Source organism: Netta rufina (genome assembly GCF_964035555.1).
Source record: "Netta rufina genome assembly, chromosome: 14".
In the NCBI taxonomy this organism is placed as follows: Eukaryota; Metazoa; Chordata; class Aves; order Anseriformes; family Anatidae; genus Netta; species Netta rufina.
The window spans coordinates 8,959,181-8,973,458 of NC_140137.1; the positions used below are offsets into that span (position 1 = coordinate 8,959,181).

Sequence of the window (14,278 nt, forward strand, 5' to 3'; positions counted from 1 at the left end):
GCTAGTGGCACACTCATAGAGGGAAAAAGTATAACATGGTTTCAGATGCATCTTCTCTTTCAAAACTAATTTCTGGTGGTAAAGAGAGTGAAAAAGTCAATGTATCTTCAAAGAGCATAGAAAAAGATGGGGGACACAAGAATGGCATGCAGAGAGCAGCAAAATGGTGATCACAAGCAATTACAACACAACACAGAATCCATGCAACAGCAGGATAGCGAGGGAGTCAAAATGCCTTCCTCTGACATACTCTGACCTGCACAAGACAAGGCCCTCTGCAATTTCATCTAACACAATTCCAGCCCTCCACACAAGGACAACACACCTCAAGGCATTCTCCTCAAGGGAAATCACCCACTCTGCTTCCTGGCACACTTCTCTGCAATATCTGAACTTTTTCCTTCTCGTTCAACATGTCCCAGAGGAGAAAGAGGGATTCACAACTGATGGAAGGCAATATGCCTCAAATGACATCCAGACCATTTCAACACCACTTATTGTCTCAAGTCATGGAAGACCTTCAGATCTTGTGTCTTGGAGTCTGGGAAATGATCTTCCACAGCAACACTCTGGGACCATTCTCCCTCAGGCTTTGCTTTAGACACCCATGATCCACCATTCTGGGACATGCATTCTTAACATGAACAGGCATCTCTTCTTCTTCTGTTATGGCAAGCAATGCAGATCCTTTTCAACTTCATCACTCGCATCAGGGAATGGCCAGGTCCCATTCACTGCCATTGCCACATTCATCTCCACCTGATTACATCATTTCCCTTCCCACCCCATGCATCACTCCAGCTTTCACAGACCCTTCCCATCAATCACAGCTACAAAAAAATATATATATTCCAATAATACCAAATCCATCATGTCTGGCAGACTCTTTATAACAACTTCTAAGCAGGGCTCTGTGTGAAATGCCACTTCCCTAACAAGGAATACAAATCCACAGTCAGAAAAGCCCAAAGACCCAAATGTCACCTTCATCATTTTTCCTTGACAGGACAATGAAAACACACAAAAACAAAGTTCTCCACAAGAACAAAAACAAAATACTGCACAATGATAATAGCAGGCTTGTCATTCAGCTACTTAAAGGGCTTTCAGTAGTGTCTGCTGGAGAGTCACCACCAGACCGACTCTTCCTGGCCTGCAGTCCTTCAACACTCTCGAGCAGAAATGCAAAAAATCAATAACCAACAGGACTTACGGAAACCATGTCGTGAAAGCTCTAATGAAAATTGGCATTGATTTCATTCTCTCTGAGAAAAACTGAACAACTGGTTTCAATATGATGTCCCAAAGCAAGAGATGAGGAGATCTTGGAGACACAAATAGAGAGATGCAAATGCCGCAGTCAGCTGATTACAGACAGTAGCACAATAATAGGACCAGGCAGACATGGACACAACTAGAACAACTTGAACAGACACAAATGGTGCTCACTGGCCCCATGGCACATTGGCAACAGTTTGTAAGAGGAATAAGACACCAATATTGAGGTACCATAGGTATCAGATAGGAGAATGACTTTCCACCATCATGCATGGAGAGAAGATTTCACAGCAGACCCTGTACAGCATGAGAGGTCCACAGAAAGGCCCTGTCCTGGCAGCAGGAGCAGGAATACAAGCACACCAGCACTTGCCAGGCCCCATGCTGGGGCACAGAACCTGGCCACAGTGCTATCGGCACTCGCAGCTCAAGCACCTGATGAGCACCGAGCAGCAATGGGCCCAGGGGCTGCACCCGGCTGCCACAACCGCTTCTGAGGGGGCAGCCTGGAGTCAGATCTTCTGAAATTGTCCTTCAACAAAATGCTTTGGATGATGCAGAAAAACAGTTCTCTGTTTCTTGCCCCGATCTCCCGGTGTGCTCTTCTACCTCTGTATTCCAAAGCACCCAAAAGGCATACTCATAAAAGGGGAAGTATAACATGCTTCATATTGCATCATGGCTTTCCAAAACAATCTACTGGTGAAAAAATATTGTACATTTTCAAGGGGCATAGAACACACTTCATCTTTTACACTTGTTCTATTAACAACCCTCTGTGAGAAATAGTAAGACACCAACAGCATGGGGTCAATAGCATCAGCCACTACAACTAAGCAACATCACAAATGGAGAGAAGACTTCAGAGCTGAACCCTGCCACAGACAGCATCTTTCACAAAAACACCAGGAGAAAAGTGTCCAGGTGCTAAATCTACACAAGAGGAAAATTAACTTCACCACCTGATTACACACAATACCCCAAAATAGCACCAGGCATACATGGCCACAAGTAGAATAAGTAAAACAGACACTAACAGTGTTCACCTGCCCCACATCCCATTTCTAAAAGTGTGTGTGAAGGTGCAAGGCACCAATGTCATAGTATCATCAGCATCTGACAGTACAATGACTTTCCAGCATCATGCATGAAGTGAAGACGTCACAGCTGACCCCTCGACAACATCTTGACCAAAAAACACGACAAAAAAAATTCATCAGCAACTGTTCAGGTGTTCCAATGACAACAGAGGTTTCCAGAAGAGCCCTGTCCTGACAGCAGGAGCGGGGCTCCGAGCACATTAGCCATTGGCAGGACCCGTGCTGGGCCCCAGACTCATGTCCTACTGCTGTTCGCACTAGAAGCTCGAGCATATGACAAACACCGAGACACCGTGGACCCGGTGGCTGTGCCTGGCTGCCACAACCGATTAAGAGGGGGCAGCCGGGTGATGGGGCAGGGAAGGAAAGGGAGGAAAAGAGGGCAAGATGAAAGAGCAAGGACACAGGCAATGAAGAGGGAGAAGATGATGGGGAGGAAGAGGGCAAGATTAAAGAGCTTCAGAATAAGGTCAGGTCCCATTCAGTGCCATTGCCACATTCACCTCCACCAGGTGACACACTTTCCCTTCCCAACACAATGCTCACTCCAAATTTCACACACCCTCCCCAGCAATGACAGATCTGAAACCTGCAAATCCCTGCCAATGGTCCTATATGCACAGGGACCATCTTGCAGATTCTCTTGCAGATTCACTGAAAGAACATCAAAATATGCCAGTGTGCCTCTTTCAAACAGAGATGTAATGACAGCTAACGTCAATGGGTATTGACTTCATTCTGAGAGATGACAACCCTGTTGGGGAAGGACTGAGACACTAACATCATGGCATTGGTGTTAGACGGTGCAATAGCGTTGCAGCATCCTGCATGGATAGAGGACTTCACAGCATCACTTAACCGAAAACATGAGGCCAAGGCTGTTCTGCTTTTCCAGCTACACAAGATGTTTACAGAATAGTCATGAAGAAAACAAAATAACAACTACAGTAGACGTAGCATTCAGCTGCTTACAGAGCTTTCAATAGTACTGGGTGCACAATCACAACCAGACCATGTCTTCCTGGACTGCAGTCCTTCAACAGTCTCAAACAGAATTGCTACATATGAGTAACCAACAAGATTTTCAGAGACCATGTGGTGAGGAAAATCCTTGTAAAATTACTTCCACATCCACATCGTTTCAATGACCAACGTGCCGTTTAATATCATCGGAAAAATGAAGAGAAGTACCACAAATAAAAAAAAAAAAACGGGCAACCTACCGTGCCTGAAGAGTACGGGGAGAGCGAAGGTCCCTTCTCGGCAGAACCGTTTTCTGCCGCGGGGCCGGGCGGCGGCGGGCAGTTGGGGCTGAAAACCATCAGGTCGCTCTTGCCCGCGCCGTCCGCCACGCACAGGCTCCGGCTCTGGCGCTGCGAGTACGACCAGCTGCCCACCTCGCTGGCGCACACCAGCGTCGCCGGCCCGGGCCCCGCCAGCACGGCCGCCCGCGGCGCCCAGCGCGACGCCCCGTACAGCACCACCGCCAGCAGGAACAGGCTCGACACCGCGCAGATGGCCACCACCAGCCACACGTTCGTCGCCGTCGCCGCCGCCGCCGCCGCCGCGCCGCCCTCCGCGCCCGCCGCCGGCCGCAGCCCCGCCCCCGACGACGACGCCCCCGCCCCCGCCGCCGCCGCCGACAGCGCCGCCTCGGCGCCCTCCACCAGCGACACGCTCAGCGTGGCCGTGGCCGAGCGCGACGGCTCCCCGTGGTCCCGCACCACGATCAGCAGCCTCTGCCGCGGGCCGTCCGCCTCCTCCAGCGCCCGCGCCGTGCTCACCTCGCCGCTGTACAGCCCCACGCGGAACGGGCCCTTGCCCCGCGGCTCCCACAGCTCGTAGCGCAGCCACGCGTTGTAGCCCGAGTCCGCGTCCACCGCGCGGATCTTCGCCACCACCTGCCCCGCCGGCGCCCCCCACGCCGCCCACGCCCACAGCGACCCCGGCGCCGACGCCGACGCCGACGCCTCGCCCGCAGCCCAGGGCCCCGGCCCGCCGCCGGCAGGCGGGAGCAGCGCCGGCGCGTTGTCGTTCTCGTCCACCACGAACAGCTGCACCGTGGCGTTGCCGCACAGCGGCGGCTCGCCCGCGTCCACCGCACGCACCTCGAACTGCAGCACCTGCAGCTCCTCGTAGTCCAGGGGCCGCAGCGCCCACAGCCGCCCGCTCTCCGCGTCCACCGACACGTAGCTCGACGCCGGACGCCACCCCGACCCCGACCCCGACCCCGCGCCCGACCCCGCGCCCGACCCCGCGCCCGCGCCGCCCTCCGCCACCGAGTAGCTCACGCGCCCGTTGCCCGCCTCGTCCGGGTCCCGCGCCCACAGCCGCGCCAGCTCCGCGCCCGCCGCGTTGTTCTCCCGCGCCAGCACCGTGTACACGGCCTGCGCGAACGCCGGCGCGTTGTCGTTCACGTCCGACACCGGCACCCGCAGCCCGCGGCTGGCGCGCAGCGGCGGCGCCCCGCCGTCCTCCGCCCGCACCTCCACCTCGTACTCCGACACCCGCTCCCGGTCCAGCGCCTCCCGCAGCACCAGCGAGTACGAGCCCGCGAACGTCGCCACCAGCCCGAACGGCGCCGGCGGCCACACCGCGCAGCGCACCCGCCCGTTCGCCCCCGAGTCCCGGTCCGACACGCTCAGCAGCGCCACCACCGTCCCCACCGACGCGTCCTCGGGCACCGGCACCGACAGCGACGTCACCCACACCTCGGGCGCGTTGTCGTTCACGTCCAGCACCTCCACCACCACCTTGCAGTGACCCGACAGCGGTGGGTTTCCCATGTCCTTTGCATCCACTTGTAGGCGATACAGTCCAACGTCCTCAAAGTCTAAAGTACCTCTCAGATAAATCTCTCCGTTCGTTTTGTGAATTTCAAACACGTCTCCTCCATCCTGAGGAAACAGGCTCTGAAGAGAATAAGAGATGTTCCTATTGGTGCCTTCATCTAAATCCATAGCATTTACTCTGAGCACAAAACTGTCCCGTTCACTATTTTCCGGCAGCCGCACTTTATAGACCGACTGGTTGAACTGGGGCGCGTTGTCGTTCGCATCCAGCACCGACACCAACAGCTCCACCGTGCCTGTTAGAGCCGGCCTGCCCCCGTCAATCGCCGTCAGCACCAGACGGTGCTCGGCCAACGACTCGCGGTCCAGCGGACGCCTCAGCACCAAGAATAACGACTCGGTATCATCCTCCGTTTTTTGCAAATCCAGAGCGAAGTGCTCGCTGGGGCTGAGGGTATAGGAGAGCTGCGCGTTGGCTCCGATGTCCGCATCCAACGCGCCCTCCAGCGGGAAACGGGACCCCGGCAGCGACGATTCCGCTATGCTGAGGTTTTTGGTGGCGGCGGGGAAGAGCGGCGCATTGTCGTTGATGTCGGTGACCTCCACCTCCACGTGGAAGACGCGCAGCGGCCGCTCCAGCAGCACCTCCAGGCGCAGGGCGCAGGGCGCGCTCTTCCCGCACAGCTCCTCCCGGTCCAGCCGCGAGCTCACCACCAGCGCCCCGCTCGCCCCGCTCACCTCCACGCTCGCCCGCCGGCCCTGCGCCACCAGCCGCAGCCGCCGCGCCTCCGCCTCGCCCGCCTCCAGGCCCAGGTCCTGCGCCAGCCGCCCCACCACCGTGCCACCCTTGGCTTCCTCCGGCACCGAGTAGCGCACCTGCCCGCCGCCCAGCGCCCAGGCCGCCTGCAGCACCAGCACCCGCACCACGGCCCGCACGCACACCACCATGGCCGCCGCCGCCGCCCGCGCCCCGCACGGCTCCCAACGCCGCCGCCGCCGCTCTCCTGCCCGCCCCGCGCCGCTCCCCCCGCGCGCACAGCCGCCCTTCCCGCCGCCCCGGGGCGGAGCCGCCCTCCCGCCGCTCCCGCGCCGTTCCTGAGCCTGCAGCGACACCGTGTGCTCCGACGCCTCTTTCACTTCTTTCCTTCTTTCTGAACCTTATTTTCTTCTTCATATATTTTCATTCTTTTTCTCTGTTCCTTCGTTATTCGTATTTTTTTTCATTCGATTTCTTCTTCCTTTTTACTTCCGATGTTACTTCGTTTTTTCTTTTACTTCCTTTCAGTCTTTCAGTTCCTTCTTTTATTCTTACAACTTCTTCCTGGTTTTCTTCTTTCCTTCACTTCTTCTATCCATCTGTTTCTCTTCCTCTCCTCTTTAATATTCATGTTTCCCTTCCCTGTATTAACCTTCTTAACCTTTCCCTTTGCCTCCTTGACCTATTTTCTTCTTCCTTCACTTTTTTTTTTTTTTTTCCTGCTTTATCAAAACGCAGTCCGAATGCCTGCATCACCATCAAGCACAGACATGACCTCAGTCAAGCTCTCTTCATCTTCCTCACAGCCTTCCATTCAGCTCTGTATAGTGTCCCTCAGCACTCACGAGGATGACATCCCCTCGGGAATTACTCCTCGAGAGAACTCGCTCTACTCCTCTCAGTAGGCTACTGCAGAGCAGGATGCCCACTGCAAGCAGGTTCCAAGGACTCAGTTCAGGTGAGTCTTTCATTCAGTAGCTCAGATCCATCATAACCCAGCATGCAAATCCTCCAAGAAGGGGAAAAAGCATGAGGCAAATGCAGATCTCCCACACAACCACACACTCCAAGGAAGACTCTTTGGTGCAGCTCACTTGCCAACCACAAGCCAAACGGTGAGCTCTTGCTTAGCTTTTCAGGTACACATCCACTGCCAGAACATTCCAGCAGCAAGAACCTCAGGACACAGAGCAATTACTCCCACCAGAAACATCTCCTCCATAACAAGAGCCAACCATCACAAAACACAGCAACTCCATGAAGGTAACACCACTGCTTTTTCACTGAAACAAAATATCTCAACCAGCAACACATGCCCCCAGAGAAAAGCAGAAGTATTCCTCCTCTACATGTCTTTCCTGCCACCTGCTCACACTGAGCTGGGAAGCAATAGGAAAGGAAAGAGATCAAGCAACAGGACTCTGCTGCTCCAAACCTGAAGACATTACCCAGGCTACTTTCTGTCCATCCAACATAAACATATTGCAGTTAAATAGCAGGAACTCATGCATTGCCCTCTTGAACACATCTTCTCGGAGTACGAGTCACTTACCTGTAAGATCAGTGCTTACTTGTTTAGAAAAAGAAGCATTTCCATGAGAAGAGAATGGCCTATAAAGCACAATTTCTTTAAACGTTATCACAGATTTCTGGGGAAAGTGGATGGAAAAATTTCCTTCAGCTATGTGACACCTTGGAAGTCATTGGACACCATGCACTGCTTCCAATTCACACGCTCATGTTTTGGAATGAGCCGTATTACAAGAGATGCACCATCTCGACCAAGGCCAACTATGCAAGTGCACAGACTGAGGAAGTCAAATGCACAAAGATTACACACACCCCATCATGTCTCCTTAGAAATGTCCAACATTTCTGATACCAGGCAGACACCAGGGAAAGGGACTCTTGCACATGGGAGAAACTGTTCTCCCCATTGGTACCCATGTATTCACCAGAAGGCTCCAAGACTACAGGTGTTTCCCAGGCAATGTTCAGTCCATCCAAACAAATGAGAACACAACTGAAAAGCAGAAAATACATACTTTTGTCTCTCAGAAACATATTCTCTGCAGGTGAATGAGTGACCTGCAGCATCAGTGATTACTTGCTCAGGAAAACGAACAGATTATAGGATGGGGAACTGGTTTAAAAGAGACATTCTCATTTAAAGTTATCAGTGTATTTCTAGGGAAGCTGGGCTGAACAGAAATAAACAAGGAAGCTTTCATGCAGGAGAGAAGAAAACCAAAGGATCTCATTCCAACTCATCAAAACAAAACCTTCGCCAACATCATAAACACGGAGGGCACTTCTTCCCCTCCTCCCCACTTCTTGGCAAAGGCCACGCTCCAGCTTCCACCCAGCATCACTATTTCACACGCACAAGGCTCATTTCTCACTCAACACCATCCTGCCCATTGCCAAATGCCCGCCCACATTCCATGCCGCTTCCAAAATCACTGCCACAACACCTAGACGATGCTCCATCCCACCAACACAATCCAGCTCCAAACCCAACTCTGAGCATCACCCTCGCCTTCTCCCACCACTGCCAGGATCTTCCACCCTGCACAAATGACACTCACAACGATTAACACTGGCTCAGTAATCTCACATGGAAATGGTGAAAGCTGACCTGATAGACTGCATTTACAACAGCTTCTGCTGGAGCAGCCACTCCTCATGCTCAGGAACACAGGAGTCAAAGGCCATCTAACAGACTGATGCAAATCCAGGCCTATGGTACAGAACAGTGAGATGAAGGAAAACCAAGTGGACAAACAAAAACAAAACTCTACGTAGAGCCTGGCAAGGCCCTGGAACATCAGGCCAGGGATTGACACAAATTGCCTTCCTTGGAGACACACAGACCTTCACAGGATGAGGCCCTGACCAGCTTCATTCTAAGGCAGTGTTCGTCCTGCTCTCAGCAAGGAAACCACGGACGTCCACGTGTCACCTTCAGCACAAGGTACCTTAAGATCCTATCACATGGGAAGCAAGAGGCAGACCTGAAAGCCAATGACATGCTCTGAACGACAACCTCCACTCTCAACAGTGCAGAAGCCAGCACCCACACTCACAGACAACTGTCCAAGTGTCTTCTCTGGCAGTTGAGACTCAGCAGACTATATCTCATCCATTATTACCAATAGATTTCCAATATGAGAGCGGAAAAATAGCAGAGTGTTGAGTGGGAAATTTTCGTTACAGGAGAGAAGAAAACCAAAGGATCCCATCCTACTTCATTGGACCACAAGGTCTGGACAACACTGAGAATACAAAGAGCACTTCTTCCTGTCCCTCCCAACAATACGAGTAGAGGGGATATCTTGGGGAACTTCCGACAATTTGGGGAGAATTGTCAATAGTGGGAAAAGGTCCTGCCTGAGCAACAATACTCCACATTCGGGCAGACATGATTAAAGGCATCAATGACAGATGTCTTCACAAGCAGGAATGCCACAAGAACAACGGGGACTGAGGACATGCGGAACTTGACTGCACAGGGCCCTTAGGAAGCTTATCGTTCTTCACACATGGCCTTCACATCCCCACTTACTTCCTTTGAGACCCCCCAGGTCCCATCCTACATAAACCATGCTGCCATGCTCTCAGCTTACTCGAGTCAAATCCATATGCAAGAAGGGGATCCCCAGAGAAAACATCAGGCAAAGCCTCCAAACACACAAGAGCAACTCAGTTGTGTGGCAGCATGAATAACACACTGCCTCTCATCCTCAGAAAGAGATCACAGATGAATTTCTGGGAATTCAGAGAGGCTCCTAGCTGAGGAGCACAGTGTGCCAGGCCTCTTCTCCATGTCGTCTAATGGCGTATTCTGTCCTGCACCCCGGGAAATCAGATCTCCAGGAGAGTATTTCCAAACCAGTAGATGAGGAGCTCTTAGATGCATGCCAGCACAGATAGAAAACTTCAAAAAAACATCATTAGGGTATTACCACGCCACCCACCAAATAACAAACAAACATTAAAATCATTTTAAGTCAAAAGGTTTCAAGTATGAACTGAATGAGAAAGAATAATGCCTACAGGACCACCACCACTTTTCATATCATCCACTCCTTCAGCAATCTCAGGTGGAAATGCTGCACACCAGTAAGAAACAGGATTTTGGGAGCCCATGTTGTGAAACCACGAAGCACGATCGGCACTGATTTTATTCTATCAGAAAAAAAAAAAAAAAAATAAATATCAAAAACTGAACAGCTAGCCTCCATAAGAAGTTCCAAACCAGGAACTGATGGGATCAACATATTTGCAACAGTTAAAAAAACATCATAAGGGGATTACACACAATTCCAAAAAAACGAATAGCAGTGCAGTGGAAGTAGAATGAGTAGAACACCAAAAGTGTTCTCCCATCTCCCATTCCATTACAAGGCTTGTGTAAAGAGTACGAAGACTCCAACACTGCTGTCTCATGAGCATCAGACAACCCACCAACTGCACCCAGCTGCAATGAGCATGAGCTGGGCACAGGGAAAACATCCTATCACATTTACCAGCACTCCCAGGACACAGGACAGGCCGGTCACCACAGAATGCATGTAACTGGCACAGTCAGATCCTCTAAAGCTGTCCTCAAACAAAACACTTTGCCGGATGCAGAAAAACAGTTCTCTGTTGCTCTGTTTATTGCTCTGTCCTTGTGCTCTGCTCTTCTACCTCTCTATTGCAAACTACAGAAAAAGCATGCTCAAAATGGGATAAATATATATTATTTTTGCTGTATCTTCCACTTTAACAATGAGTTTCTGGCAGTAAACAGAGTGAAAAAGTTTATCTATCATCAAGGAGCATAGGAAAAGACAGGGGAAACCAGCATGCCTTGCTGAGAGCAGAGGCATAGTAATCACGAGCAACTGCAGCTCTACACAGAAGCTAAGCAACAGCAGGACAGGGAAGGAGTCAAACTCACTTCCTCTGATACATTTTGACAAGCACAAGACAAGGCCCTCTGCAACATCATCTAACTCAACATCAGACCTCCACCCAACGACGACAAATCCCTTTTTCAAGGGAAATCACCCACTCCACTTCCTGGTCCACTTCTCTGCAATGAGTGATTTTTTTCCATCTTGTTCAACAAAACCTAGAGGAGAGAGAGGGATTCACAACTCATGCAGTGAAAATTCTCACAAGGCATATAAACTCAAGTGGCATTCTGGGCATTTCAACACCACATACTATTCTCAACACAGGCAAGACCTTCAAATATTCTCACTTCAAGCCTGGAAAAGGGTCTTGCCCAGGAACACTCTGAGACCATTTTGCCTCAGCATTCACTTTAGGCACCCTTGATCCCCCATTCTCGAATGTGTGTTTTCAACACAAGTAGACACCTCTTTTGCAGAGATTTGCAGAGACCATGTTGTGAGAAAAATCCAAGTAAAATTTCTTCCAAAAGTACATCGTTTCAATGACCGTCCTGCCGTGAAATACCATCGGAAAACAAAAGAACTGGTAAAGAAAAATAAATAAATGAATAAAAATGAAAAACAAGGGGCAACCTACCGTGCCTGAGGAGTACGGGGAGAGCGAAGGTCCCTTCTCGGCAGAACCGTTTTCTGCCGCGGGGCCGGGCGGCGGCGGGCAGTTGGGGCTGAAAACCATCAGGTCGCTCTTGCCCGCGCCGTCCGCCACGCACAGGCTCCGGCTCTGGCGCTGCGAGTACGACCAGCTGCCCACCTCGCTGGCGCACACCAGCGTCGCCGGCCCGGGCCCCGCCAGCACGGCCGCCCGCGGCGCCCAGCGCGACGCCCCGTACAGCACCACCGCCAGCAGGAACAGGCTCGACACCGCGCAGATGGCCACCACCAGCCACACGTTCGTCGCCGCCGCCGCCGCCGCCGCCGCCGCGCCGCCCTCCGCGCCCGCCGCCGGCCGCAGCCCCGCCCCCGACGACGACGCCCCCGCCCCCGCCGCCGCCGCCGCCGCCGACAGCGCCGCCTCGGCGCCCTCCACCAGCGACACGCTCAGCGTGGCCGTGGCCGAGCGCGACGGCTCCCCGTGGTCCCGCACCACGATCAGCAGCCTCTGCCGCGGGCCGTCCGCCTCCTCCAGCGCCCGCGCCGTGCTCACCTCGCCGCTGTACAGCCCCACGCGGAACGGGCCCTTGCCCCGCGGCTCCCACAGCTCGTAGCGCAGCCACGCGTTGTAGCCCGAGTCCGCGTCCACCGCGCGGATCTTCGCCACCACCTGCCCCGCCGGTGCCCCCCACGCCGCCCACGCCCACAGCGACCCTGGCGCCGACGCCGACGCCTCGCCCGCAGCCCAGGGCCCCGGCCCGCCGCCGGCAGGCGGGAGCAGCGCCGGCGCGTTGTCGTTCTCGTCCACCACGAACAGCTGCACCGTGGCGTTGCCGCACAGCGGCGGCTCGCCCGCGTCCACCGCACGCACCTCGAACTGCAGCACCTGCAGCTCCTCGTAGTCCAGGGGCCGCAGCGCCCACAGCCGCCCGCTCTCCGCGTCCACCGACACGTAGCTCGACGCCGGACGCCACCCCGACCCCGACCCCGACCCCGCGCCCGACCCCGCGCCCGACCCCGCGCCCGCGCCGCCCTCCGCCACCGAGTAGCTCACGCGCCCGTTGCCCGCCTCGTCCGGGTCCCGCGCCCACAGCCGCGCCAGCTCCGCGCCCGCCGCGTTGTTCTCCCGCGCCAGCACCGTGTACACGGCCTGCGCGAACGCCGGCGCGTTGTCGTTCACGTCCGACACCGGCACCCGCAGCCCGCGGCTGGCGCGCAGCGGCGGCGCCCCGCCGTCCTCCGCCCGCACCTCCACCTCGTACTCCGACACCCGCTCCCGGTCCAGCGCCTCCCGCAGCACCAGCGAGTACGAGCCCGCGAACGTCGCCACCAGCCCGAACGGCGCCGGCGGCCACACCGCGCAGCGCACCCGCCCGTTCGCCCCCGAGTCCCGGTCCGACACGCTCAGCAGCGCCACCACCGTCCCCACCGACGCGTCCTCGGGCACCGGCACCGACAGCGACGTCACCCACACCTCGGGCGCGTTGTCGTTCACGTCCAGCACCTCCACCACCACCTCGCAGTGACCCGACAGCGAAGGCGTCCCCTTATCTTGCGCTTCGATTTGCAACTCGTATGAGCGCACTTCTTCAAAGTCCAGAGGTCCCCGCAGACGGACCTCCCCCGTCTGCGGATCAATGCTGAAGACATCTCTCTTGGCAGCAGGAACTGAACTGAAAATGCTGAAGGAGAACTCCTGATTAATTCCCTCGTCCGGGTCTGTGGCGCCCACCCGCGCCACCAACGTCCCTTCCACTGCGCTCTCCCGCACCTGCACTTTATAGACCGACTGGTTGAACTGGGGCGCGTTGTCGTTCGCATCCAGCACCGACACCAACAGCTCCACCGTGCCCGTCAGCGACGGCCTGCCCCCGTCACTCGCCGTCAGCACCAGACGGTGCTCGGGCAACGACTCGCGGTCCAAACCTTTCGTCAGCACCAGGAACAGCGACTTTCTATCATCTGAAGATTTCACGTCCAAAGCGAAGTGGTCGCTGGGGCTGAGGGTATAGGAGAGCTGCGCGTTGCCTCCGATATCCGCATCCGACGCGCCCTCCAGCGGGAAACGGGATCCCGGCATCGTATTTAACTCCGGGATGCTGAGGTTTTTGGTGGCGGCGGGGAAGAGCGGCGCATTGTCGTTGATGTCGGTGACCTCCACCTCCACGTGGAAGACGCGCAGCGGCCGCTCCAGCAGCACCTCCAGGCGCAGGGCGCAGGGCGCGCTCTTCCCGCACAGCTCCTCCCGGTCCAGCCGCGAGCTCACCACCAGCGCCCCGCTCGCCCCGCTCACCTCCACGCTCGCCCGCCGGCCCTGCGCCACCAGCCGCAGCCGCCGCGCCTCCGCCTCGCCCGCCTCCAGGCCCAGGTCCTGCGCCAGCCGCCCCACCACCGTGCCGCCCTTGGCTTCCTCCGGCACCGAGTAGCGCACCTGCCCGCCGCCCAGCGCCCAGGCCGCCTGCAGCACCAGCACCCGCACCACGGCCCGCACGCACACCACCATGGCCGCCGCCGCCGCCCGCGCCCCGCACGGCTCCCAACGCCGCCGCCGCCGCTCTCCTGCCCGCCCCGCGCCGCTCCCCCCGCGCGCACAGCCGCCCTTCCCGCCGCCCCGGGGCGGAGCCGCCCTCCCGCCGCTCCCGCGCCGTTCCTGAGCCTGCAGCGACACCGTGTGCTCCGACGCCTCACTCGCGCCCGCCGCCGACAGCACGCCAGCGACACCGACACCGCCGCGCGGGACACGACACCCCCGCCACTCGCGGGACACGCCACGCCCACGGCGCCGACACCGACACC

General features: G+C 55.8%; 1 protein-coding gene across 2 annotated transcripts in view; it reads right to left on the bottom strand.

Annotated features, from left to right (window-relative positions):
* LOC311214632 (protocadherin alpha-C2-like) overlaps positions 1–14,278 on the bottom strand; it is a gene marked incomplete at its 5' end in the record, with an annotated part of 121,491 nt that extends 107,213 nt beyond the window's left edge. The window contains one exon of one of the 2 annotated variants that reach the window (XM_084295317.1): positions 11,469–14,278. In XM_084295317.1, the coding sequence (XP_084151443.1) occupies positions 11,469–13,985 (2,517 nt within the window). The remainder of the gene's footprint in view (positions 1–11,468) is intronic. The other variant, XM_084295315.1, reaches the window with a different exon arrangement.